The following is a 27,981-nucleotide window of genomic DNA, read 5'->3' on the forward strand; positions in this document are numbered from 1 at the left end:
AAGAAAAAAAAGAGGCCATAAAGAACACAATAACCTTCACCTACCACTTTACCAAGAATCCTTTGTTCAAACACTGCACACCTCCATTCCCTGTGCCAAAAAGCTCTCTTCCAATTTCAAAACACCAGAAGGCCACCTCCAATATTAATTTCCAAGAGAAATACTCTTTTATAAGAGAATGCTTAAAGAATGAATCTTTTGAAATACAAATAAAACTTAAACGTGAAAATGTATTTCCTTCATGCTATCCACCTACCTGAGGGAAAAGAAAACAAAATTTCAAGTCCTCAGAATGTTCTGTTTCTCCCTTGGCTCTTGACAAAACTAGCTTGGCAGCCAAAGAAAGCCAGGGACTATGAAATAAATATTCTACCTTGGTCTCCCGTTTGTTAGCTAAACAAGGTGAGGAAAGTGAGGACACAGTCGTACACTAGTGCTGCCTGAGCCTCCAAGTTCAGGCAAAACTCCATGGGACAATGCAGCTGTAGAGCTTCTCAGCCACCTGCATGTGAGTCTCCCTCCTAACAGCAGTGAGTTCCCTCCTTATACAGGGTCAGGGACACAAAGCCAGCTCATGCTAGGCACTACATGGTCACCCAGTAGGATCTCGGCTCTTCTTAGAAGAAGGGCCAATCACAGGTGTAACATCAAGCTCTGTGCAACAGCGCATGTAATTGGAACCTTCATACTCTGGACACAAAGTGGTAGAAAAGAATTTGTGCCTTACAGTCATGCTCACCTGGTGGCTCATTATCAGAGGAATACTTTAGAAAATCTGAAAAGAGCAAGCCTGCACTGTTACCAAAGGAGTAAAAAAAAAAAAAAAAAAAAAAAAATTTTTTTTTTTAAAGAATATCCTCTTGGAGGAAATTTCAAAAAAGGAGCTATAGGGTGGGTCTCTAATCTCTCTTTTTCTGGGGATGGGGTAGGCAGTTCCCAGGGACAAACCCTTCTCCATTCTGACTGGGCAATTCTGCAGTCCTGCAGTCTGATGGCTGTGCTCCCAGACATAAGAACACGTGGTTGCCTATATGAAATATTAACTTCAAATAACCAAGTATGTGAAGAAAAATCTAGTATTAATGATACAAACTGAGCACTTCATGCCCAAGAATCAGTTCCTTGTTTCTGTGAATCATCTGAGGGTGTACAGGACCCACCCCCCACCCCCCCAAAAAAGCGCATTTCACCAGGCTGGATGGGTAAACGAAACATGCCGAATGAAACTTTTAACTCCAGGAGATCAGAGAGCATACCTAAAAACCACCCAGACAGCCTGTTGCATAAGAGCTTCTTGGGTTTTAGGGGCAGGTGCCGTGTGGCAAAAGCGACGTGTTGAGGACCTGCAGGTTTGATTAATCAGGTATGAGGTAGGGAGACAAAGACAACTTGCACTGAGGACACACAGCACGCGCCAACCCCACTGCTGAAAGGCCACGGAAGGTTCCCGAAGAGCAATAAACCAACATGCACCACTGAAAGATTAGCAAGGGTCAGGGTGAACTCATGTGAAATCTGCCCCCCTCCCCAAAAGTAAAATTCAGGGGAACATTTCATATTGCAGTTCAGAACGCCTCATAAATTAATGAAAGTCTGACATTAAAGTTAATAACAGCTGGAACGGATCAAGCAGAAAGAAAACGCAGCATCGGCATATGTGTTATGTGAATTTCTTTAGAGTCCATAAATTTGATATTTGGAAGGAAGAAGGGAAATGTTAATTAGGAGAAATTTCATACTGGATTTAAATTTGCCATGGAGTCAAAGCTCTATTGTAAAAGCCCCCTTGGAATCAGAAATCACCCTTGCCAGACCTGGGTTCTGACTTTCATCTTGCTAGTTTATACTTGTCGATATGTGACTTAATTGTTTTCATGTGTTGCTTTGTGCTTTCTCTCTGCGAAATACAGAATCAAGAGCCAGGGTCATACCTTTTATTTTACTGTTTGTGAAGCTCAATTAATGTCGGGGGAACCAATGAAAATACCTAAGAAGTCATCCCTCTGCCTTCTCTAAAAGCCTTGTAACAATTTTCCATAATTTTTAGACTATTCTAGTTACAGGTTTCTCAGGGGATCACAGTCACTCTTAAAAGTCTCGACATTAACTTTTCTTATTTTCCCGATACACAGGGAGCATTGTTACGACATGTATCTTTATTACACGGATCCAGATATATATCGGGTCAAATCAAATCCCCTGAAACATAACTTCATACAGATCGGGGCTGATATCTCACATTTGTCTTTAAAAAAAGCAACCCTCAGTGCTACCTGCAGTTCTCTGCATCAGAAAGGGATTCCCCTGGTCTCCTTGATCATCTGCATAGATCTTCTATGCAGGGCCCTTTGGTGTCAGTCTCGGTTCTCCTTAGTCTTTTGCCGGGTATGTCGTTAGCCTGCACTGGCCCTGTTAGCAATATGCGGTCCTTTTCATCTTTTCTCATAAATCATTCCTCTAGTCCCTTAATCATGCTTAAGATTCTTTCAGTTTATCAGAGACGCCAAAGTCATGAAACGATGAACTGTCCATATTAGTGGGGCTGTTGGACACCAACATGCCTTTGTAGGAAGGTTTGTGTTCTTTCTCTCTGACTCTGTCTCTTCCTCTGATGTAAACATTTCAAGTACATTTACAAATAATGGAGTCAATCCCTCCCCCTGGATGGAGCAGGGTGGTTTGTACCCTTGCAGAGTCACCCAGAGGGACAAGTGACAGATCTTGCAGTGTCTTCTGTGCAGATGGTGGTGCTAGCCCCAGAAACGCACAGGGAGGGCCAGATACCATATAACCTGTTGACATGGGAAAGCCCTAGGTCCTTCGACTGGCTGTTCTTTAGAATTCAGAGTTCACATACATTACAAATGGAGACTTTTTTAAAACATTCAAACAGCCTTCAGTCTGAAAATTACTGCACCATCCAAAGAAGCTGGGCTGGAGGCAACAGGAACATAGTAGGGAAGACAAAGATGAACAAGCCAGGCTGAAAAGCAAGGCACCCAGAACCCCCCTCCCTCCTCCCAAACCTGAGATCTGGAGTCTAGACTCAAATTGACACCATGCTCAGGTCACATGATCTCTCTAAATCTCAGGTCATTCAAGTGCTACACTGGTGTTAGGGTTTGGATATGAGGTGTCCCCCAGAGGCTCATATGTGAGAAGGTGCAGAAATGATCAGAGATGAAATGATCAGATCAGGAGAGCTGTAACCCAATCAATGGACTACTTTATTGTTGGGCTAAAGATTTGAAAGGATTACTGTTCTGGGTGGTACCTGTAAGCATAGGGTGTGGCTGGAGGAAGCAGGTCTCTGGGAAGTGACTTTGGGGTTTATATTTTGTCTGGTGCTCTGCTTCCTGGCTGCCTTGAACTGAACAACTTTCCTCCACCTTAATGTTCTGCCTCACCTCAGGCCCGGAGCAATGGAGTCAGTCAACCATTTTCTGAACCAAATAAATTTTGATTCTCTAAGTTGTTGTTGCCAGGTATTTTGGTCACAGCTCTTGGAAAAGCTGACTAACAGTCTCTGTGAAAATTAATGGAGACTATGTCACAAGGCCCTCAGCCCAGTGCTTGGCACACAGGAAGTGCCCCACATGTGGGCCTATTTATTGTGACTGCTACTGCTTCCCCACATTTATATTCTCCAATGGGGGCACAGAGAGGACCCAAAAGACTCCCAACAATTAAGATATAGGTTGTTTCAAATTCTTTTAGGAAGGTATCAATGAATCAGAAATTTTTTCAACAATAACAGCAACACACAAAGTGGTGATAACTGTTGCCTCTCCCCAAGGCTGGGATACCACTGAACAACACCCAGAGCCTGGAGTGGGGGTCAGCCTGCCCTCCTTCTCCACATACCTATACTCCAAATCCTTACCAATGGCCCACTGGCAGCACCACCATCTGGGCCCTGGGACAGAGCTCTGAAGCTCTTCTCCACAGGCCTGAGCACAAACCACTGCCCACCAACCCAGGCCCTTGCATGGGGTCTGGGCTATCATTCTGGAATCTTATCAGTTATGAAGCATGAGTGAAGAGTCTGAGCTCGAAAGCCAAAATGCCTGGTTCAGCCACTTCTAAACCTTGTAAAAATGGGCAGCTTCTTTAGCCTACTTGGGCCTCAGTGTGTTCTGTGTCAAAGAAGAAAATCAGGACAACCTCTCCTCAGATTGCTGTGAGGAGTTAAGGAGCTCGAGAGCAAAGCCTGTGGCATCAAATGTAGTACAGAGAGAGGATGCAATGTTTGCTGGCTACAGTCCAGTGACAGCCAGCCCACTGTGACAGTTTGCCAAGTCTCCTGTATTTTACATTCAACCCCTCCATGAGAGTCACCTCACACAAGCCTGAGTGATAGTCCTAAAACAAAACTCAAATCACCCCACTTCCTCCCTTGGCTCCCCATAGGTCCACAGCGTCCTCCATTCATCTCCCCTACTATTCTACTTCCTGCCCAGGTCCACACTGTCCCTGTCTCTGCTTCCATCCCTATCCCCTCAATCTTCCCATGCTGGCTTCAGGGTGGCTGAAAAGATACTTCCTGAGCAAGGTTCTTCTTGTCCCTCCCACACAATCTAAGGTCCATCCCTCCACCTGGGTCTCTCCTCAGCACATCACCTGCTGCATCCTCCTCAGGACACAAGCCGCTATCTTCTTGCTGCAGTGTCTGCCTAGGTGTTGTGTCTCCTCTAGCCAGAATGTCCGTTTTGAGAACAAGGAACTGATTTGTCTTGGCAAACACTGGCCACCTCCAGACCTAGAATAGCATCTGAGTCACAGCAAGGCTTTCCGAAAATGCAGGGAGTTTTTAAAATGAGAATAAATATCAGGCGCCCTGTACCCAAGGGGATGAGACTTGCAGCAGGTCAGAGTGATGATGCACTCAGGTGCCTCCAAGTGTTCACTAACAGTCCCTCCACAATCAATTTGTGGCAATGTGATGCATATACACCATATTTAACATATTATTTGTGATAAAAAGGCAGAAGCTGTATGAAAATGTATCCCCAGACACACACATACATATATACATTAAAAATAGAAGTAAACTGCATACTGGATTCAAAAAGGGTCAACCCACTTGGGTGGTTCAGAAGGCTTCCTGACAGAAGAAGTGAGAAAGGAAGGATCTAGGTAGGAACACTTGCAAAGGCCTGAAGACCAAAGGAGGAGCTGACAACCTCTAAGGACCCGAGAGGAAATTTTGTGGGCAAAGGGGAGATTTCTGTAGGGGAGTGGGCTAAAGAGGTACAAGCTGGGATCCTGGAAGCGAAGTGGGAGGACAGCAGGTCTCCTAGCAGGGAGCCAGGCCACAAGAAACTCCCATACTGTGTTATCTTCTCTAATCCCTGGGGAGTGGTAGAAGGGGGTTGCCATTTATTACAGAGGGCACAAACAGGGGCAAGAAGTGGAATATTGAAATTCTACCCAATTTGAGAGCAGTCTTGTTCCCTGAAGGCAAACCAAAAGAAGAGGCGATGTTTGTTTCTCAGCACCTCCTGCATGTACTTCTCTGCTCCTCTCTGTAAATTGCCTAGGCAACAGGCACCTCCTTTGATTCCACTCTCAAGTCAGAAGCACAATCAGGATGCAGATTTGGGTCCCCCCAGTGGATGAGGTAAACACCCAGCTTCCTTGAGTGGGCTCCCTCTGACCTGCACAATGTCCCCTGATTAGGCCTGCACCCCCCCCACAGAGAGAGCCAATGTCTCTCCCTCCAGGGTCCCAGCATCTCCCTCAAGACTCTTTCAGGCCAGGGGGATTGAAGGCTTCTTCCAGTAATGCAAGCCTTTGTTCTCATTTCCCCCTGGAGGTTTTATCTACTGGATTTCCCAGCTGAATGTCCCTACTATTTCTGGCCCCCATCTCCAGCTTCACCATAGGCCCCTTGCACAACTTCTCTGGTTTGACAGATGTGAGGGGATGTGGGAGTTTTATAATAAAATAAAACTCAAGGGTCTGAGTTTTTTCATGGTGAATTCTATTCTGAAGTTAGCACATGTCTTGGTACAGAACACTCTTAAGACCCCTTTACTTCTCATATTTAGGATTCGTAGTTTGTGATGAAGAAGTTGTAGTTCTTGGGATTACCTAGTACAGAACAGCTCGGCAACTGGAGAACCAGCACAAATGGATTTTGTTGTCTTCGAGTTAATTATGGCATGCTACACAAAGGATACAAGAGCACACAGTCGAGGGCCAAAGAAATAGCAGGCAGCCAGGGATGTCCAGCAGGGACGCCCTACAATAGGAATCTCACACTGGCAAATCCAGAGATGGAGATGAATTAAACTCTGCAACAGAGAGACTCTGGATGAGTGATGGAAAACTGAGTTACTTAAATGTCTCCTTAAACATTCCTAAAACCCTGGTACTATTCTTGGGAATCACCCTGTTGAAAAGGAACAAGCTGCTTGCCATGGATACTTGCTGGGGCATCTCTTTAGCCCAATCTCCTGCCACTCCCCTCCAAAAGCTTCATCAAAGGTCCTTACACGTGTCATATTTTCTTCTGGCCTACTCACAAATATTCCTGTCTACCTGGATCCCTTTGTTCTCTCTGCCACAGGACTTAGTTCAAATATCACCCCCTCCAGGAAGCCTTCTGGACTATCCAGTATGGGTCACCTATGTCTCCAACTTACTACCAAAGGACAACACATTCCATCTCTTCTAACATATGCTTTCTGAGCTTTTCTGCTTGTCTTCACATCCTATAAGGATGCAGAAGCCAGGACTTGTCCATTTTGTTCAGAACTGTTGGACACTTAGGCAACTTACAAGCACATGCTCACTTGACAGACAAATGAATGACAGAAAGAACTGCCTCCCTTGCAAAAAAGAAAAGAAAGAAAGGTGAATCAAATCAAATGGTTCTTTCACTGTATTCTAAGAAGAAGAAACTCATTGAAAATGGAGGCTAATTAGAAACCTGAAGTTCCCAAAATAAATGGGCCATATTAGGACAATATAAACAATTATTTTAGGACAGATCAAGGCAGAGACCCCAATTTACAAGTTTAAATAATTGTGGGATTTGGATACTTTTCAAAGAGCACTATGAGAATTCAAACTACATCAGAACATAGGAACAGAAGAGCAATAAAATGCCAGATTGGTTACTCTACATTAATCCAAACTGTGAAAGGCACAAAGAGAGAAAAATCAAGCCCTTTCACTAAGAAGTATGAAGACACGGCACAAATTTATAGATACAAGATCAAGAAAGCTAAAGCAGGATGGGAGATGCAGCTTTCAAGAGACATCAAAGGTAACATTCTTTAATTATACAAGAAAAAGGAGGAGGGCCAAGGATAATGTTGCCTCTATTAGGAAACGGGGAGGGGAAGCTGTTAGCAGATGGCTATGAAATGGCAAGAGATGCTGTGTTTAGCATGCTTTACTCTAGGAAGGAGTAAAAGAAGGAAGGAGAAAAGGGAGGGTGGACAAGAAACCATGAACAGTTCTTTAAAATGTGACATTTGAATGGGTGCCAAATAAGGAAAAATAATAATAATTACATGGAACCTTTAAACCACTGGATGCATGATTCTAAATTCAGTTGAAGACTGAGACTCCTGTTAACTACAGACACATTGGGACACTAACAAGTTGGGGAAGATGTTACCAAAATCATGAACTGCCTAGAGATCATTGAAGATAAGGCAAATCACTGAAATTTTTTTGTAAAAGGTAAGCAAACATCAGGCTCACCTCAACTGCAGAAAAAATACCCACCTGTCCCACTTGAGACAGGTATTGAGTCATATAAAAGAGGCCATTCTCCTGTGTTAATCCCACAGTATTTAAAAGGAGGATTGTTGTCCAATTCTATGAATAATCTGACATTTATTCCAAAGGGCCACAATACATCTCTCATGAGCATTCTAGCAACTTTAAAGGTGTCATACGTATGTAGAAGCAAATACTTTTACTGATTCAAAAATGTACATTTCAAAGTGTTTTGAATGTATCAATTATTGTTTATACCTGGCCTACTCTCAGAAAAGACTGGGTTTAGATCAGAGGTTACAACCAATGACTATTAAATGACAGTAGAAGCATCTACATCTCTTCTGATTGCTGAAAAGCCACCTCCCGTGGGGAAGCTGTGGACAAAGAATGTCTGGACCTCATCTCCCACCGGGCAGGTGATCAAGCCACCCAACATCTCCTAACTTCCCTGCCCTATGGGAGGAAGCATGCATGAGTCCTCCCAGGCCTGCTCTGGAAATTCTGGTAGAAATAAAAATCAAGTACATCCCTTGGACTAATTAGGTTATTGTAAATATCTGATTGTTTCATAAGGACAACACCGGGAAATAGCAGTGATACGTTTAGGTGAGAACAGCACAACTCCTAGTGTCCAGGGTAGAAGCACATCCTGGTAAGATGGTACCTGAAGGAGATTTTCAAAGGAGCAAGGTCATTAGATAGGCAGTGCAGGTCTTCAGAATAGGTAGAACTTGCAGGCAAAAATAAAAGTTTAAAAAACAAAACAACAAAACTGGTCCAGGAGAAGCAACCTGTGAGCAGAGCAACAGGGGCAGGCCAGCACCAGAGCAGTGGGCCAGAGGGAGGGACCCACCTGCAGAGAGGGCAGAGCTGTGAGGCCAAGGCCTTGGAAGAGGGCTGGGCCAGCCTGCCAACAGGCTAAGTGACTCTCTCTAGAAAACAGGATCTCCTTTGGCTTTCTTTCTTTTCCTGAGCGGTCTTCACACTTCTCCCAGTCCCTTCTAATAAACTTATCTTCAAAATTAATAGATAAAATCGATAACTAATTTTTCAAAATGCTACTATGGTTCTTTCCCCCAACTCCCAGTAATTTCATTCCCACTTTCAATCACAATCTCCTTAGACTGAAATAAAACAGAATTACAGTCATGTCAGGTTCAAGCCAAGTCACGATTCATAAGCAAGAGTTCAAATCTGAGTTTCTAAGCATTATCCCTCCATTTCTACTGCTTTATTCAAAGTTATATTGCAATGTGGCTCTTCAAAAGTCTGTAGAAGTAGCTTACTGTTTCTAGTCTTAAAACATGAACTCTGGGCTTTTGAAGGAAAGCCAGGTCATCATATTGAACTTCTAACAGAAAGACAAGAATAAACAGGGAACTATTCTTAAGCTCACAAATAACAGTTATGCACAGGCGCTGAGACTAGATCTTCTCTCTCCAGCAATCCCTTTCAATTCAGGAATAGCAGCTAAGAAGCAAGTTGCTCAGCAGAGCCCGCAGAGTACAACCCAGTGTCAGTCTTTCTAGTTTAACAATCTAATATAAAAAAAAAAAAATTCCTGATTGGCTCATCAGCTGTTCTTGAAAGAGATAAAAAACAATCTAGATGAGAATGGAACTATGTGCTTGGGGAACTGTCACTTCCTTTACAGTCTGGTCAACACCCAACCATTCATTTATGCCTTGTAGGCATTTTTTGTCTCTCATAGTCTCAAGACAACACTCACATCATAAGAGAAATGTGAGCAGGTGCACCTATTAAATATGTAAACTACACATCCTCTTCCACTTTCTCAGAAGATGTATTTCTAAGGGGTGTGGAAAGTCAACTAATAGAAAGAAAGACAGGTAGGGGGAAAAAAATCTTACGTGCATTTTTTTTTTTAAGCACACAAGAATCTCAGCACGACAGCTCTCTGCCGAAAATAAATGCAAGCCAATTAAAAATTCAGTTTCTTTTCTTTAAGCTAATTCCTCAGGTTTTGCTAATTAGCAACTAATAGTTCTGTCATTTGAGCTGAGGAACATAAGGAAGAATACCAGTGGTGTGTTTTCAATCAAAGCATTTGCATGGAGGAATGAATCATATTTTCCATGAGGAATTACTGCTTGGGAGCAGTTGGGGGCAGAAGAAAAGCAATCTTCACACAACTATAAAACTGTAAACGAGACCTGAACTTTTGGAAAAGGAGGCATTTTCCTGCCCTGCCCCCTTTAGCAAAACCAGCAGAGGACCTCTAAGATGCGGTTAATGAATCCAAAGGCACTTTGCACACAGATCCCTGCAAGAACAGCTCAAAAACTAGACTTCACAGTAAGAGGGAAGACAATGAAACACATGTTTTCTGTAAAAGGAAAGAGAATAAAAGTTAAGTGTTGGTCAGGGTAGAGGAATGCTTGAACTTTTATGTCACCTGCCTATGCAAGTTTATAAAACAATAAATGCACAGCAGTAAATGAAAGCAGGGATGAGGGAAGTTTGGAATATCTGGCTACAGATGGAGCAGGGGCAGAAAACATTGCTGAGAAATCTCCGGGCAGGAGATGGGGACTTTCATCCTGACTTCAGTAGAAGCAAATCGGGGACCCCCACTCAGCCTTTCTCATAGTCTCCCAACTTATTAAGCACTAGTGAGCCTAGAGCTGAGGGCCTGTCAGCACCACACCAGGTCTGAGCCATGCAACTTGCATGTCTACCTTCTTGCATTGATATACAGCCCTGCCACAGCTTCCCTTCATGAAAAAAAAAAAATCTCCATACCCCCCAGGAGGATTTTATTCCAAACATATGTTGTGAATGTTTGAAGTGCCCGCACTTATCCCTGGGTTTTCTTTTGTTGTTGTTGTTTTTTTTTCTTTTCTTAAGTCAAACTCAAAAACCTAAAATGCTTTGAATTCTGCCTCAGTGCAATTTGTGAAGATGCGGCACTGCATACCCAAGTATAATACAATCTTGTGCAATAAAAATTTTTCAGATGTCCTTTTGAAGGGGAGGGGAGAAAAAGACGCCCCCCCCCCCCCTTTTCCGGTCTTACAGGAAACCTACCCACACTTTAGAAATACAAAGTTAGTATATATAGAAGCACAAATTAGGCATCTTGAGACGTCGACATTTTCCAACCACAGAGAAATGAAGGAATTACTGTGCGTGTTCACACAGCCAGCTGCACTGGACTGGGAGTCTTTTCTCTCCAACTGCCCCCATAAAGCTGGCAAATAACTCCAGGGGAAGGGGAATGGCCTACAAAGATGTTTCCAGGCCTTGAGCTACTGAAGATCTGCAGTGCACTTGTATGACGGACAGTACTGCAAGACAGAGACACAAGGTATATTAAGATGATCAAAACTATATGTCTTGTCTTCAAAAGAGGATAGTTTACAGATGCAATTGGAAACTAAAGTAAAATTCTTAGAAAATTTTATCACCTTAGTTCACATCAGTCATTAGCTTTGCCTGGATAATTAAATCCATGTGAGATAAATAGATTTTATTATAAAGTACCCCCCCAAATTCTCATGAAACTGGTAGAAGATTCAGTAACTCAACAGGGGTTCTAGGAAATCGAGTCATATACTGTCTTAGTTTAGGATGTCTTTCAATGATTTAAGATAAATAAAAAATACTGTATCTTTTTGTTTTTCCTTATGATGTTTGTGTTTGTGAAATAAAATACTTTCTCTCAAGAATTTAAAATGGTAAGGCTTCTCAAACAAATAAAGCTTTATAATGACTTCACTTATAAAAAATCACAGCCAATCTAGGGGGTCAGTGGGGAAGGACTACTTTTAGGGAAGTCACAACACAGAGTTCTAAGCAGGCCAGCAGTTTTTTTCAGACTTACAATCCGTTAATTTTCTAATCAGTGTTTCTAGGTGACTGGGTCTGGCAGAAATGAAGCCATCTACGCTGAGCTTCACTGGAACACTCACAAAAACCACTTGGTTTGGTTTAGAGAGTAAACAAATGACATGATGATGGTGATGTTGGTGGAGAGAAAGAGAAAAACAAATGAAGAAGAGGAATAGGATAAGGAAGAAGAGAACATAATAATTTTGAGGAACCTACTATGTGCCAGAGATTTTACTGAATGCTTAGTAAAGAACACCATGATGCAGGCAATCATATATTATTCCCCTTATTCAAGAGCAAGAAAATTATTCTTAAGTCAATGCACTTGGTCAAGGTCTCACAGCAGCAAATGGATAGCTGAGACTTGAACCCATATTCCCCGAGTCCTGGGGCAATCTGTGCAAGCTCTAGGACTCCCTGTTTGTATTATCTAGGTAATGATATAATTTATTTATGACCAATTTAGGGGGCATATTGGGACAGTAGTCACAATTGCGTTTGCCATTTAGTTACAGAAAATGTATATAGCTTATATGTTATAATACAATATTAATTCTGCTTTGAAAATAAAGGGGGGGGGGGACTGAAGAATAACCAAAGTATGGGTGCTGTGTCCTCAAAACAGAGGGACAGTGAATGATTCAAAGCTCACCAGTGCCCAGGGTTAGCTACTATCACATTGCATGGAGAGAACCAGCCCCTCCGATGACTGGTAGAGGGTTGAATGGGGCAACCGTTGAAACAAACCAACCAAGAACAAGCTGCAAGTTGAACGGCACAGAGAAAGCTAACGGTCCTCTGCCCACTACCATCAGCCAAAAGAGAAGTACTCATCAGCTGTCCTGACTAATTAAATACCTCACTAATTAGTGGGCATCTGGAAAAGAAAACAAAACCTCGCTATTCGATGAGAAAAGTTTGTGTTCACACATAAGAACAGAAACAACGTGAGGAGCTTGTGGGCAAACATCTAGACTTGATTCAGGGGGCAAAACAAAACAAAACAAAAAAACCTTAGTAGCAGGGTAGGGTATACAAATACAGGTAGGGCATATGTAGAAAGCCTGGATGTTTTCTTTATGCATAGTATATAACAGAGATTCAGAAGAGTATGTGCTCAGAGAAAAATCCTACCCACATTGTTTTTAAAATCTTCATTGCTAAAAGAAATGAGAACAAAATAAACCTTAAATTAGGGAAGGCAAGGCACTTGCCCAATACGTCTCCTCCTTATTTCTGAATCTCTAGAAGGAACCTCTGCAGCAGCAGGACTGAGAAACACTTTTTAAACACAGAAGCAGGAGCCTTTATAAAAAAGCTTAAAGAATGTATAAGACTTTTCCCTCCATGCTTCTGAACAATTCTTTAAAAATGCCCTTTCCATTTAAAAAATAATGCATCTTCCATCTTTCCCAACAATATAATCTGGTGGGGGGTGGAAGGCAGTGCCTGAGACTTCAGGTTGTCTCGAAGCCCTTTGATCTGAGGAGTGAGCATTCCCCTTCGCTGCAAGCCAACTAATGAAGGGATGAAATTAGCTTTTATCCTGGGCACTTTCTTGAGCAAAAAAACATGCACTAATCAGCTGTCCTCACTAATCAGTCATCTGGCTAATGACCTTTTGCCTTAAAACACTAAAATTTCTGAATGATGTGGAAAAAGGGAAACGCAAACCAGTCCCCTTCTCTGGAGCTCAATGGATCATCTGGAACTGGAGCCGAGAAGGTTAAAAGGCAAGTCTGTATCCCGGCAAGGTGATAAATCTGTAATCAAGAGCTGTGAGCTTTGGCACCTCAATATGAACTTCATTACTCCACAACCAAATTGTACTTTTTTAACTAGAAACAGGCCAGAAATAAATTCAACCTTTCTATATTTTTCTTTATATTTTACCTTTGGAGAAAGTCATCATATACTTGTGTTCAGAATCCTACTCAATTTCTTAAACTTTCTTAGTACTAGAAAAAGAGCTCCCAATGTCTCTGGCATGCTGGTTAGAGAGAAGGACTCATGAAAAAATCTTCCATTAATGAATTTGGCACTGATTTGTTAAAAGTGGTTTGTTTTAACAAACCATTAAACATGGGAACAGCCAAAATCATTAAATCAAAAATCATTAAAAATGGGAACAGCTGCTATTAAAGACATCTCCGAATGCAGCCTGCTTTAATAATTGCCTACCAACAACCAATTTTTTCTCCTGCAGAGTCTCCTTGCATGGAGCAAATCTGGTTCTAGTTCCCAGAAAAGGCCCATGTGGATTCGTCACTAATGGACCATCTTCCTGAAGGCCACCTCAAAAGGCCTAAAATTGCTTAGACATGAAGAAAAATGCCTTTAAGAAGAATGGACAGGAAGAAGTGGAGGGAGAAAAGTGGAAAAAAATTAAACATTTTTATAGCTTATACAAGACCAATAATTCATACAGTGCGTGTGCATGCTTGTGCATGCACATGCACACACACACACACACACACACAGCCCCCCACCCCCATGGCTCCTGGAACAAGTGTCAACCAGAAGGAACTACTTACGATAGTGGGGCTCCATATAACCATTCCTGGGGTCCATGGCAAACACCGTCCCACGGTAAGGTACCGAGGGCTCAGCCAAGTGTGGTAGGGATCCATGGATCTCCTTCTTGATCAATGAGGCCCTCTCGTCACTAGACGTTGAAGGCTCCTCACTGATTTTGCTGAGCCCCTGCACACTCTGTGGCTGCATAGTGATGGCGTTTCTTCTCTCTCGGTGATAGATCTGTCCAGGACTTTCATCCTCTAAAGAAAGAAGAAAAATGAAAAGACTCTAGAAACTACTTTAAGGAGGATAAAAAAAAGTCATCAATTAGGTCTCCCTGCCCCAAAGACAAACCTTTTTCTCCTTCATGGCAACTCTGCAAGCTACACACCTGTGATGGGATATTTGCAAGACAAAATTGCCTATGAATAAGGGTCCAAATTACACATGGAAGGATGAAGCAGCAAATGAGCCTGTTAAAGGGAGATGCAGGGGGTCAGCAAAGTATCAGCAGGAGCTTATGACTGATTCTGCCAGTGAGGCTTTCCTGGCAGACATGCCTACATCCTGCAGGTCCAATGTGGGACTGAAACCTTTGCCAGCCTCAGACTCTGAGTGTCCAGCTTCCCTTTGCCTCTTTAGGAAGCAGTGCCTCTGGAGCGATGAGAAGTCCAGCTGCCCAGGAGGGTTCTAGGTGGCTGCAAGGGGTGTTAAGGGCTTTGCTCTTCAGAGGATGACCTGTTAGAAAGGGATCCAAGAATTCTTGTGTGGTTTTTGTTGTTGTTGTTGTTGTTGTTGTTGTTTTTTAAGTCAGACTTGTAACCCACTGAGAGATTTAACAGAGCCAGAAATGAAACTGAACACTCATTGGTGACAAGGAAGAAAGGTACCAATCAGGAAAACATGCAGAACCTCCTGAGAGACCTTCCTGCTTCTGCTCATAAAGCAAAGTTGGGAACCAAGAAGAAAACTGAGTGAAAAATCAAATGTGAGGTAGCTATGTGGGGAAGGAGGGCAAGTGTCAGTGATGGTGGCACCCATCCGTGCTCTGCAGAGGGAGCAGGGCATATGGTCCTTCAAACAAGTAAGAATCAGTTTGAGGAAATTCCACAGTTAGTATTCCAGCCCCCTGATACTTCATCTCCTTTCAATCTGTAAGAACCTCCTGCAAATATAACCGGATGACCATTCTGGAATAGTGGATCCAAGAACCAAGGCACACAATGAAACCAAATTGGCCAGCTGAACCCACAACAAGTGGACCAACCTGTCAGAATCACACACACACACACACACACACACATTCGAAACTAGTGTACTCCCGAAGCAGCTCTGGATATAATCAGCAGCCTGCACTCTGGCAGGTAGGTGCTAATGGAAGCAAAGCTGTCCAGGTACCACTTAGGCATCTCATTCAAAACATATTTCATATTCCTTTTTTTTTTTAAAAAAACAATATTTTGGTATAACTAACAACATTATTATACATGTTGAATGGACAGATTTCAAACACAATATGTATGAAATATTATTATACATGTTGAATGGACAGATTTCAAACACAATATGTTGAAATAAACAACATATGAACTTATCTTCCAAGTCATCCACAATGCAGATATGACTGGATAAGAGACCCCCCCCAAACAGAAAAACTATGCTCTAGCATTTTCATAGCTCTTTGTTCCAATTCAGAAGAAAGCAGAGCAGTACACAAAGACGACCCATAAAAATACAAGCTAAAATAACAACTATTTTGTGTTGACTAAGGACTTGAACTACTTAAAGTCAGTAGCAAGTTCAGTCTTTGTGCCTACGTGGAGAAGTTGAAAAATGAACAATGGATTGTTTTAGCCTAGCAAATGACTTGCAAAATAGAATGGACCATGAGGTCTGTTTTAGTCTTTACAGTGAATTTGCTGACGACTACAAGGTAACTTTGAAAAATTATTTTAGTATTGTTCTGTGCAGACCCTCAACCAAAACCTTACATTAAAAGGGGAGTAAATTATGGGTTTAATCTATCAAATTTTATAAAAAACACAAAAATTGCTGTAATCCCACATGTTCACATTGACCTTTCCAAAACCAATTTAAATCATGCTTTTGCTAATTTTAAAATAAACAACCAAAAAGAAATGAAAAAAAAAAGAACTTTCTTATTTTCCCTTCTGACTAACTCTTTTAGGCACTGGTCCATCCCTGTACTTTATTTGCACTGAAGCTGCAGGCTATAGAAACAGGGTTTTTGCAGTTATGTAAGAGCAACTGGGTGTCAAAAACACTAAAACCTATGTTGATTTTATAAAACTTCCTCTAGCCTACAAATGGCCCAAGTCATATTTTCCACTAATTTAGGCTCTGTATAAAATCTTTATTTTAAATTTCAACCTGAAGTGAACTTGTAGCAGTGAGGCACACATTCTGTAGAATGGGACCTTCTTTTGGAGGCCAGAAAGCCCTTCCTGACAGGGGCTCTGACACGTAATTAGCATTCTCTAAGATGAATACCCAAGCTCTACTAATCTGTTCCAGGTTTAAAACGGGATTTCCTTGACTTAATCTTCCTAAGAAGAAATTAACTTTTCTTCTCTTGAAACTGCATCCCTATAATAAACTCAAGTTTCTTTGAAATGATGTCTTTCTATGATGAGAATTGGAATCAACTTCACCAATAATTGAATAATTGGTGTGGTCTGATCAGAGAGTTCTCCCACCCTCCTCAGATCCCAAGCTCCTGGGAAAAGGAAGTTAGGGGAGAAGAAAGGGGGGATGAATGGAAATGGGGGATACCTGCTAGCTAAATGATTTTTTCTTAATCAGTTACCCCAGCATGTATGAATATTAAAATAAAACAAGGAGTAACCAAAGTTCAAATATTTAATACAAAAAGAAATTAAGTAATTCCTTTAAATGCAGGCAAGGTTTGTAATGTAGAAACTTTTTTCAGGAGACTTTTAACTTTTACAGTAGTTGATGCTATAACATTTTAACCCAACACCCGTTCCCCCACCCCAAATAAAATTCTAGCAGACAAATATTTCATGAAGTTTACCTCCTGCACAGAGCTGCTTTTGATGCACATTCAGATGAAAACCTGACAGTACACACACTCCGGAATACAAACAGCTACAAGGCTTGAAAGCACTCAGTATACAGTGAAAGAGATACTTTCCGAGGAATATTCCTGCCTGCTCTTATAAATTCAGCAACCACTTCAGCAAGCCAAAAGACGAGAGCTGTCTAATCTTGTTCATTTGAGTTGAGCTGTTCAATAAAGTTTGAGAGTCAGTGCAGACAGGCTACGCCAGGCCAAATTATTGACAGAAACATACTGTCCACCATGGCAACAAGCAGAAGTCTGCTACAAAAATGTAAGCAAACAGCCCACTGCTCCAAGAGCATCTGCCAATGGACTTTAACAGCCAAACACAAGGCAACTGTTCGAGCTTCTCTATGTTTAACAGCTGCAAGCTCGGGGGTCAAACTGAAACATGCAATTCACTCAAAACTTTCAGGGAAAAAAATCACTTTAAATACTGTCATCATAATCCTACTTGGTACCTCCTTCTTTCTGTATATCCATGCTCAAGATGAAGTGAATGAATTCCTGCCCTCAAATGAAGAGCTGCCCAAAGCATCGTGTTTTAAAAACTGTCCAAGATTTGCCAAACTCATCCAAAAGCAACCTACTTGGGGTGCCACACTCTTGATGCCAGAAACTTGGAAATATCCAAAGCTGCTTCACCACATACAGTGCTTAGGACATTGATAATAAAAAAGGTCTGGAGAAAGTCACCCTGTTGCATGAAGCAGGATTCGAATACACACTCCTAAGCCACCAACTCCTGTAGGGTTTCTTGTAACGGAAGAGGTAAGCATCTTTTTCGGAGAGAAAAGTTTCAGACAATTCTTTCAGTGCAAAAACAAAACTCTGTCAGGCATCACTAAGTAAGGACACCCTCCTGTCACCCAATGAAACTGGCGGATGAGGAGCTCACAATGCATGTGCTTACCCTCTTTCCCTAAACACCGATTTTCAACTACGCCCCCCAACCCCATTTGAATACCATTTCTCCTGTCTTGCCCCAAGACCTAGAAGCCACCAAGGGTAAAAATGCAGACAATACTTACAACTCAGTCCCCAAGCTCTGGCTAGCTACTTCCTGCAAACTTCTCTTGGTGAGCTCTTTCTAGCTGTGCGCACCCTCTAGAAACATTCTCGGTGTCTCTCGGCCTCTCTCTGGCTCTCTCTCTCCCTCTCCCAGGCAGTGCGGCTCCCATTAGAGGAATTAAAAGTGGTTGGAGCCATGCTAAATTTAACAAGCTCATTAGTATTCTTCCCGAGTGCTTCGGAGTGAACTCTCCCTATTCAAGCCGCTCTCTCCAGCAGAAGGGTCAGGCGGCTAATCATTAAATCAAACTAATGTCACCCTATCACAATCGGCCCCAGAGAAGGAGGGTTTATTATTTCAGTTTATGCTAAATAAACGGTTTTACAAATGGTCCCCAAGCAAGGTCAACAGCAGCTTCAATTACAAGACAAACTTAACAAGAGTTGCTATAAACCAAGTACTCCGTATTGACTTAGGGACAGGCTCAGCTCCACATATTGCCACTAGCAGGATTGTACAGGAATGCATATTGTAAAATAAAGGAAGGGGTGAGCTTTTTTCTTTGCCAGAATTTGCGACTTGCACAGCGACTCTTCATTCACCTCTCTCCAACCAGCTAGCTGCTCAGCTCAATTCACCCCACACAAAGGCTGGAGCCCAGACCTCAATGGACCGAGTGAAACATGTTCAAAACTAGGCTCTCTATTGTGACTGAATTTCTTAACATCTTTTCAAAAAGCGGAGAATGCCTTGAGGCTAAAGGAAGAAACAGGCTAATGGTGAATTGGGAATTCTGAGCAAATTTCAGAGCCCTTTCCTCCTAGCTTTTGAGGTTGAAAGCAAGCTCTTTCCTTTCAAGTTTCAAAGTCCTTTTTCCTCCCGCAGTGTCACAGAAGGATTTGAAAAGAAGGTAATTGTGCTCGCAGTCTCCCTGATCAGAGCTTACGTCCTATTTCTGGTATTTCGGAATACTTCTTGCAATAATAGTGCATATAGCTCAATCCCTTAACCGGCCTGCACTCTGCAATTGCTCATTAAATGAACAATTGCGGGTATAAAATGCCTTTTATGTTCAAGGTCTGGATATAAGATAAGCATTCTAGGACTCTAAATTTGGTTTACTAAGGAAACTCTCCATCATTAAATTACAAAACTGAAGTCAGAATATCAGGCTTTCCCAGAAAAGTGGCACTCAGGTTGCAGTGAACCAAAAAGAAGGGCGGGTGGGGGTGGGGAGGAGGCAAGAAAATGTTAAGGGGGGAGGAAGAAAAAGACTGGATACTCAAATTTCTAGCTGAATGGGATTTTTACAAGAAAACCATATTCCCGGGTTTAAGGTCTGAGTTTGTGAAAGCTCATAATTTTGATATGGAAAGATAAGGTCATCTTCAAGTAAATTAAAACACAGGGCCGAGGCTCAATAAATATGCAGGTGACTAGTTCTGACCTCTCGTCAGCAAACATCTCTCCCTTCTTGAAGACAATAAATAATCCAACATCATTCACATCATCTCATTTGATCCTCTCAGCCACCCAAGGATGGTGTTAGGAGAGGGCATTAGGCTTGGTTCCCAAACTGAAATCCCAGGGAAGTGATGAACAGAGAATTCCAGCCACTCCTTACTGAATCCACACAGCCATGTGAAGGAGGCATGTGTTCCTATATAGGTCTTTGGAAAACATAAACCCACTCTTAGAAAACACCAAGTGGGACTCTAACAACAAATCTATGGTGAGACTTTGAGCCAGCGGAGCACCTGGGCAGGAGCACCATTCTCTCCCTCCCAGGCACAAGACACCGGCAGGCCTCACTCAGTGCTGTCATCCACTCCAGGACACTTGAGGCTCAGCCAGTGGCTTTTGTGTATTCCTGGACTTTTTAATGTGCTTCCAGGAGCTTGAGGCCCCACCCTCCTGTCCTGCTCAAGACACAGGGCATCATTTTCTGCTTCCTCCCAGGCAGCTGCCTTGCTGTGTTTGAAGAGGGCATTCTTTCATTTCTTTCCTCTTCTGCATTTGTTGCATCTTATCAGCTTTTATTCCTTTGGTTATTTACATTTCGATGCTCTCTGAATAAAAACCAATGGAAACCCAGTCCTCTCCCTTCCCAGTTTCAGAATCCTCCCTATGACTTTGACCAAAGAGAGATCAGAAATGAAAAAGAGAGGAGCCTAAGTGTATTCACGAGCAGGGCAGAATTATGTCAGGCAGGGGGAATAAAGTTCCTCTAGTTTATAACAGCAGACTAGCACCCCCTTTCCACCTAGTTTGCAGTTGCGCCTGAACCAGGGACTGTTCCCTAGAATGCCTAGAGCTTGGCTTCCAAAGAGCCTGAACAAACAATGCCTTCTCTAAGAACATCGCCAATACCCTTGGGGTCAGACATTGCCCTTGTGTGGCTACACATACATCTCCCATTGACAATGACGGATGACAGAAGGAGGGGCCCAGATGGATCAAGAGGGAGCGCTGGGCTTTGTTTGCAACCTTTAAAAACCCCACTGCCAGGCCTGCAACTTGAGAGGGCTGTAGCAGGATTTGAAGCTTTAGACAAATTCAAGTGACAACCCTCCCTCAAAGATGATGGGGTAGCTCCCTCTCCCTACTTTCATCAACCAGGAGGTCCCAGGGTCAGAAGAGAGAAAGTAAAAACTGTCCCCATAATCAGAGACACATGAGCATCTTCATTATTTGAACATTTCTAAGGCTTTTTTTTTTTTTTTTTTTTGGCCAAAGAATAAAACCTAGTCCAAATTGACCAACAATGTACTAGCCCTTGGCTAAAGCTATGTGCTCCTAAGAGCAGCAGGTGGGTGCTGAAGCCAAGGCTAAACTTTCACCTCACCACTTAGCTTACAGAGCTCCCTATAACTTCAAAAGTGGTCCCTGGGATAGAAAGGATCAGGCAGACAGCAAGATAAGGTTTTAGATAAACTTACAATGCAAAACCTCAAGTGGCTGCTACCTTCTCTGCAGCACAGCTTTGACCGGCATGCAGGCCAACAGTCTCTTACCTCTAGGAAAACATAATGACAATGATAAGCTGATAACACAGGCTTCTCTGGTGCCTCATCAAGTAGGCCCTGTGGCCTCCAGAGTTTCCATTCATTTTCTTTATACTCCTGAAACCCTCCCAAATAAGAGATCAACAACCCCAACCTTTCCCTTGGGAGGATGTTCCTGAAGGTTGATGACAAGATCTCTGTGACTTGGCTGAACACTGCCCTGAGCACATATTTCAGTCCAAGTTCAAATGCAATGGTACTAACCAACTTTCAAAGTTCCCCACAGATAAAACTAGCCAAACCCCACATACATCAGAGAAAGGAAAATACAAACAACACTGTACCCTGGAGGGGGCCCATGGGCTCTCCTTAAAAGGGGTAAAGGACATTCTTTCTTATTTTCTATGAGCTTCCAACGACCCTTCCTTGAATGAAGAATCCTAAGACTCTTACTGGAATTAAGAATTCTCAAACGACACGAAGCTTATTCCATTAGCCGGCTATTAGTTGCTAGTCTCTGCTTACACATTGTGAGTTAATGAGTGACATCAAAAGCCGTAAAATAAATTCCCAGGAGGGTCAAAATTTTTCCTTCTGCTTAATAGCACGTTTATGCCTATCTGCAAGTAACAGTCTCCTAAACATTTAGGTATTAGAGATTTCTTTGAGAACTCAGTTTTAGTCTTTTTAAGCTAAGATTTGCAGAGTCTCCCCTGCACCTCCTCTCGTCTTTGCACATATAGGCCTGAGCTATTAAGATTCCATAATGAGATCCACAGTCAACAGTTTGACAGAAACAATGAAAGTCCTGCTCACAGGCCAGGGTGTCCAGGTTGCAGTCTCCTGCCTGCATCCTCTGATGGAACAATCCTATCACTCTAGAGATCAAGCTCAGCCCTGGTGGTACAGGACTTAGAGCCTGGTTTTCCTTTAAGGCAGAGGGAATAAATCAATGCACTTCGCAGTTCCTTCCTGCAGCACTTTGAAATGATGGTTCCCAGGTTTCCATCTTTCCCTCTTGAAAGCAAAGTCCCACTGCTGAACATTGCTACCATTTTCTTAATGACAGAAATGAACACAAACTTAACTGGGTTCATCTGGTGTATTTATGTTGCATGTTTTTGTCTTTAGAGGATCATGTAATGAGAAAGCCGAAGCATATGGTGGTATTATATTTTTAATACAATTTTACAGACCATGCTGACTCCGATGCAGAAATCACATCCTCCTGGAGAGTACATTCAAACATCAAGATAATACCATTATTGTACCCAGATGAACTGGAGGTCACCATGACACCCTGAGGGACAGTGAGCAGGACTCACCAATCAATGCTGAATCTGCCTCTGGACAAAGGCCAGGTGCTGCCTGCCTCAAATTTCTGTGACAAGGAAAAAAAAAAAAAACCCTCAAGCTATGATCCACTGTGACCTCAGTTATGAAATGTGTATTTGAGAAACCCAAATTAAAATACCACATTTTGATTCTCCCCAATTTTAACTACGCAGTCAGTCCGGTTAGTTACCCATGAGAAGTCTGCAATTTTAGAAAACTCTCAGATAATGGCTCAGCTACTATTTAAGAAGGAAGAGCTGAGGGCCACAAAACCTAAGCTCTCCCAAAGCACATCTTCGTGGTCACAGCCAAGAGAGGATGCTCTGCCACCTCAGCAGCTGTCCTCTTCTTGGGCCAGAGGCCAGAGGAGATGAGCAAGGCAGACACTGGCAGAGGCAGCACCAACCCCATCGCCCCTGCAGGGAGACTGAGTAGGCTTTCTTCTTAGCCTTGCTCCAGTCTTCCAGGCACATTCAGGAGAACACAATGTCCCGAAGCCAAGGGAAACGCATTTTTACTTAAAATGAGTAACAACGAAAGCAATTAATAACACAAACAGAAGATCAAATGTATCTATCCTAAAATACAAATAATGTTAGTCCATTCACACTTCCTACCAGTCTTTCTCAAGCTTGCCAACTAAAATCTATTAACCATGCACCAACTAATGACAGCTGCTTACCCAGAGGTAGGGAGTGCCTCACCTGTCTCGTTCCCAGTCTTCAGTATACCCTCATGTGAAGGTACTGTCTTTATCCTCATTAACCAGAAGAGAAAATGATGGCACCAGGAAGGGAAGTGACTTACCCGGGTCACAAGTTGGTTCATGGGTGGAAATGGGAACCCTAGGCAGTCATACTCGAAAGCCAACACTTATATATTTGGCTATCGGACCTCCCTTCCCAGTGCCAAGAAATACATAATAAATTTGACTTGAATTTTGGTCAATACCCAAAGCATGGGGCTGCAAACCACACAAAACTCACTCATTCTGCTGGTGTTGGGTGAAAGCAACCTTAGACAATATGGAAACCAATGTGTGTGGCTGTGTTCCAGTAAAATTTGATGGACACTGAAATCTGAAGGTAATATAATTTTCACATGTCACACTTAAAAACATGTAAAAACCATTCTTAGCTCACAGATTGTACACAAGGGGTAGAAAATACAAAGTGGCAGATATGCAGGATGCATAAATCTAGAAATCTAATAGACAACATGAGGACCCCCCAGGGAATAAAAATGTACCATGCCTGGAAATCAACAGTAAATGAGTACATTCTAGTTGCTCTTGCCACAAAAACAAAAATTAATTGGTAACTATGTGAGATGATAGATACCTTCATTTGCTTTACTGCAATAAACTTTTTACTATCTACATGAATCTCATAACCTTGTGCTCGATATCTTAAATATGCATAATAACTGTTCTTTTAATAATAATAACAATAATAATAAGTGGGTAGCAGGCTGGATTGAGCCCCATAGACAGCTAGCTGCAGTTTGTCAGCCCTCCCCTCTAGAACATACATATTTTAGATAAAAAACTTGCACTCAGAAAACAATTAGCAACATTACAACAACAACAACAAAAAAGCAATACTATTGAGTATTAAGGAGAATATAGAGGATGGTAATTTTCATACACTATCAAAAGAATAAATATTTCCGCCAGACAGGCACACATCTATAATCCAGTGGCCCAGGAAGCTGAGGCAGGAAGATCTCAAGTTCAAAGCCAACCTCAGCAACTTAGCAAGGCTCTAAGCAACTTGGCAAGATCCTGTCTCAAATTAAAAAATTTAAAAAAAAGGTTGAGGACTTGGCTCAGTGGTTAAGTGTCCATGGGTCCAATCCCCAATACAAAAAAAAAAAAAGAATAAATATTTCCCAAACTGGCCAGATGTGTCAAGGGATTGCCTTCTAGGGTGTACCATAAGGGAAAAATAGGAAAGATGATGGTTCATGTTCAAAGATGTTCATCATAGTATTATTTAAAATAAGAAAAATAAGTTCAAATAAATGTCCCCTATGATATGATGGAATGTTATAGTGTTTTTGTGAATCTAAATAAACATAGGAAGGTAAGAAACTTTACTTAGTGTTAGGTACTACTGTGTACACCTCACAAGAGAACCCACCAGAGTCGCTATGATTATTATCCAAACTCTATAGATACAAAAGCTGAGGTATAATTGTCTAGGAATTCACAGCCAGAAAGTGGCAGACCTTGGATTAGAATCCAGAGAACACTCTTTATCCTAATTTATCTCTAATTCTTTCAATGTTTTCAGAGGAAAAGAAATATATAGTGGTTTCTACTCTAAATTCCCAAATTTAAAAAAAAAGGAAATGTACCAAAGGAACATAAAAATATTTCTATGGATTATTTCTTTCTTTATGTTTCTATAATTCTCAATCATTTTGGATTATGGAAAAGGCTGATCTGTTTAACTTGTATTTTAAATTCTATTTTAAGTGTGACCTTTGCTATAATTCTTAAAGAAAACTTCTCCCATAAGTTTATCTATTGAAGGCTTGTTTTAAACTATTTGTTCCACCTCTTAAATTTATAAGATACAGTTAAGATACAAAGATTACTTTTATGCATATCAATGAAACCTGTCACTGACATAAGGCTTTATAGAGATTTCAATAAATTAGTACATTTAAGATTATATGATGCCAAATGCCTTCCAAATAAATATCAAAGATGTTTTAATATCTTTCCCAGTGACTTGTTAACTTGCTTTCACCACGTCACTCTTGAAAAGCATAAAAGAGGAAAATGTGTTAGCGATACTAATTACTACCCTGGAAGCCACTCTCATTTACTGAGCACTTACTACATGCCAGACAAGCACTAAGCGTTTCATACGCATTAATCCCACTCAGTCCCCACAGGTCTGTCAGGCATGGAGTACCATCACATAGCTATTCAGGACAAAATCCTGAGGCTTAACCAGGGTTAAGCAATGTGCTTAAAGTCATTTGCTATGGTTTGATTATGTTCCTCAAAGTTCATAAGTTGGAAACTGGGTTCCTAATGCAGCAGAAGTAGTATCAGAGGTAGTATCTCTGGGAAGTGATTGGGTCATGAAGACTCTGCCAGAGATGAATGGATTAATCCAGTAATTAACAGATGAACAGGTTATTGCGGTGGAAGCTTTATAATAAAAAGTGAACTCTCTCTGGCTAGGTCACCCAGTCTTACTGTGCAATGCCCTTCCCCATCGTAAGATGCAGCAAGAAGGCTCTTACCAAAGGGTGAGGAGGTGCAGGTGCCATGTTCTTGGACTTCCTAGCCTCCAGAACTGTGAGCCAAATAAACCTCTATTGTTCATAAATTACCCAGTCTCAGGAATCCTGTTATAGCAACAGAAAACAGACTGACATCCTCCTTCAAGTAAGTGACCAACTAATCATGACTTTCTCAGAGATTGCAAAATAAAATTAACTCCTGTAGTCGCTGGGGAGTATCTTCAAACAAAATCTGAAAACCACACTTATTTTCTTTCCATTTTTCTGAAAGTATACATGAAGATTATTGTCATTGCTAATACTAGTCTACCTCTTCTTAAAAAGGCTGTCAGGAAAGTATGCCTCAGGCTTTTTCCACATTAACTTAATTGTGAAGTTCGCACTAAAGTCACAAAATGCAGTTCAGAAACTTCTCTGAATTTCTTCCTCTACTTCTGTTGCTGTTATTGCCAGATTTGGGCAGGTTTAGCCTCTTGCAGAGCAAATGACACTTCTCATGCTCAAGTTGAATGATTTTTCCCTTGTGCCTGTGTTTCTTCCCCATCCCTCCTCCATATCCTTCCTCATCACAACCTGCTATTTTACCACAGTGTTCCCAGGTTCTGAACAGCTATTCCACAAAGGAATATTTAACCCTGTCTTCTGGGAGACTGTGCTGCAGGCTTCGATGTAAGAAGCACTCTGAGTAGTGGGTCTGTGTTTAACAATAGCTCCAGCAGTTCAAGAAAAGCCTCACATCGTTTACTGAAAGGGGGGCATATGTCCAATGTTAAAGAAGCATATGGTTTTCAGAGAAAGGGGAAAGACTTGCAGTTGCAAGCAGCTTTGCCTGGATTATTTACCAACAAATGAAAGGCCCTTCATGCTGCCCAAGAGTATAATCCCCTCCCACAGGCTGGAAAAGAATGTGCAATGAGTCAATAAAGTGAGAGTCACACTCCACGGACACATTCACCCTCCCCAACTAAAGATGATTATCAAATTTTAGCAACTTTAACCAAGTTTACCTTTCTTTCTTTCTTTTCTTTTTTTTTTTTAAATCAAGAACAAAACCAGACTACTTCTTAAAATGCACTATTAGGAATTGCAACTGTTCCTAAAAGTGCCAGATCTATTTCCATCCATGCAATATTAAAACTAACAAGCCTCTTTTCAATTTCTTTTAATGATGGCATAGGCAATAAAAATACAGCAGTGTTTCATTGAGCCAAAGGAACTGAAGAAAGAAAGAAGAAAAAAAAAAAACAGGATCAAAATAAATAAATAATAAACTTACATGGGCCACTCACCAAAAATAAAATCATTTCATCCAACCTTTTACAGGAGGCACATGCAACATTTTGAAAGCAAAAATTCTCATAACACAAACCCCCACTTAAAACTTACTGCCAAGCACTGGGACCATGGCAGGATGTTATTTCTTTTTCAATTTATTTTTTAATGTTTGGGTATTAATGACATCAACGGCCATGTAATGTAATAAGGCAGCACGGGGTAATAAAAGTTAGAAAACCTCGCTCCTAGACTTTCCTCTAGCCCTTAATCGGGTATGACCTGGGGTACCTTAAAATATATCAGATTGTCATTTGCCTCCCCTATAAGAGGCAGAGGATAAAACTTGCCTCTCTATCTTCATAGGGTTTTCTGAGGGTTAAATATATAATAGCAGGCGTAACTGCGAACTGTGGCATTTGTGAATGCTAGGTATAGTCATTAATCCCTATTATTTGTAGGATAAGAATGCAAAACAAGGTGGTAAAATGTAGTGCTCAGGGCCAGATTTGGAGACAATTTCCAAGCTGATGCTCCTGCTAAAAAAGGGTTTAGCCTTAGACAAGTCACAGAATTTATCTAAGTTGCTGCTTCACTTCATACAAAATGGGTCACCACCCCTCTACTCCTCACTCCTTCTCTCAGATGTTCCTCTAAGGGACAAGCCAGTGAACATTTTCACCAAGCACTAGAGAGAGGGCAGTCCCTGTTTCATAGCCAGAGAAAAGATTCAGCTTGATGCTCTGGTATTAATACTTAATATTCCCTCCTCTTGACCTATCTTGAGTCAAATTCAACATTTACCACAAGAGTATGCTTAGGTTTTCAAATTTCTGTGAATATCAATCTTCTCTGCTTAGTTTTCAACAATAGCTTCAGAAATTTAA

At 41.7% G+C, this 27,981-nt stretch overlaps 1 protein-coding gene across 3 annotated transcripts in view; it reads right to left on the reverse strand.

Annotated features, from left to right (window-relative positions):
- The window catches only part of Gli3 (GLI family zinc finger 3), a 262,768-nt gene that overhangs the window by 171,836 nt on the left and 62,951 nt on the right, over window positions 1-27,981 (reverse strand). For 2 of the 3 annotated variants that reach the window (XM_048786489.1, XM_048786490.1), the window contains exon 2: window positions 14,124-14,366. In XM_048786489.1, the coding sequence (XP_048642446.1) occupies window positions 14,124-14,366 (243 nt within the window). Of the gene's footprint in view, window positions 1-14,123; window positions 14,367-18,240; window positions 19,328-27,981 lie in introns of those variants that run through there. The other variant, XM_048786491.1, reaches the window with a different exon arrangement.

The sequence above is a fragment of the Marmota marmota genome, unplaced genomic scaffold (assembly GCF_001458135.2).
Source record: "Marmota marmota marmota unplaced genomic scaffold, marMar, whole genome shotgun sequence".
NCBI lineage: Eukaryota > Metazoa > Chordata > Mammalia > Rodentia > Sciuridae > Marmota > Marmota marmota.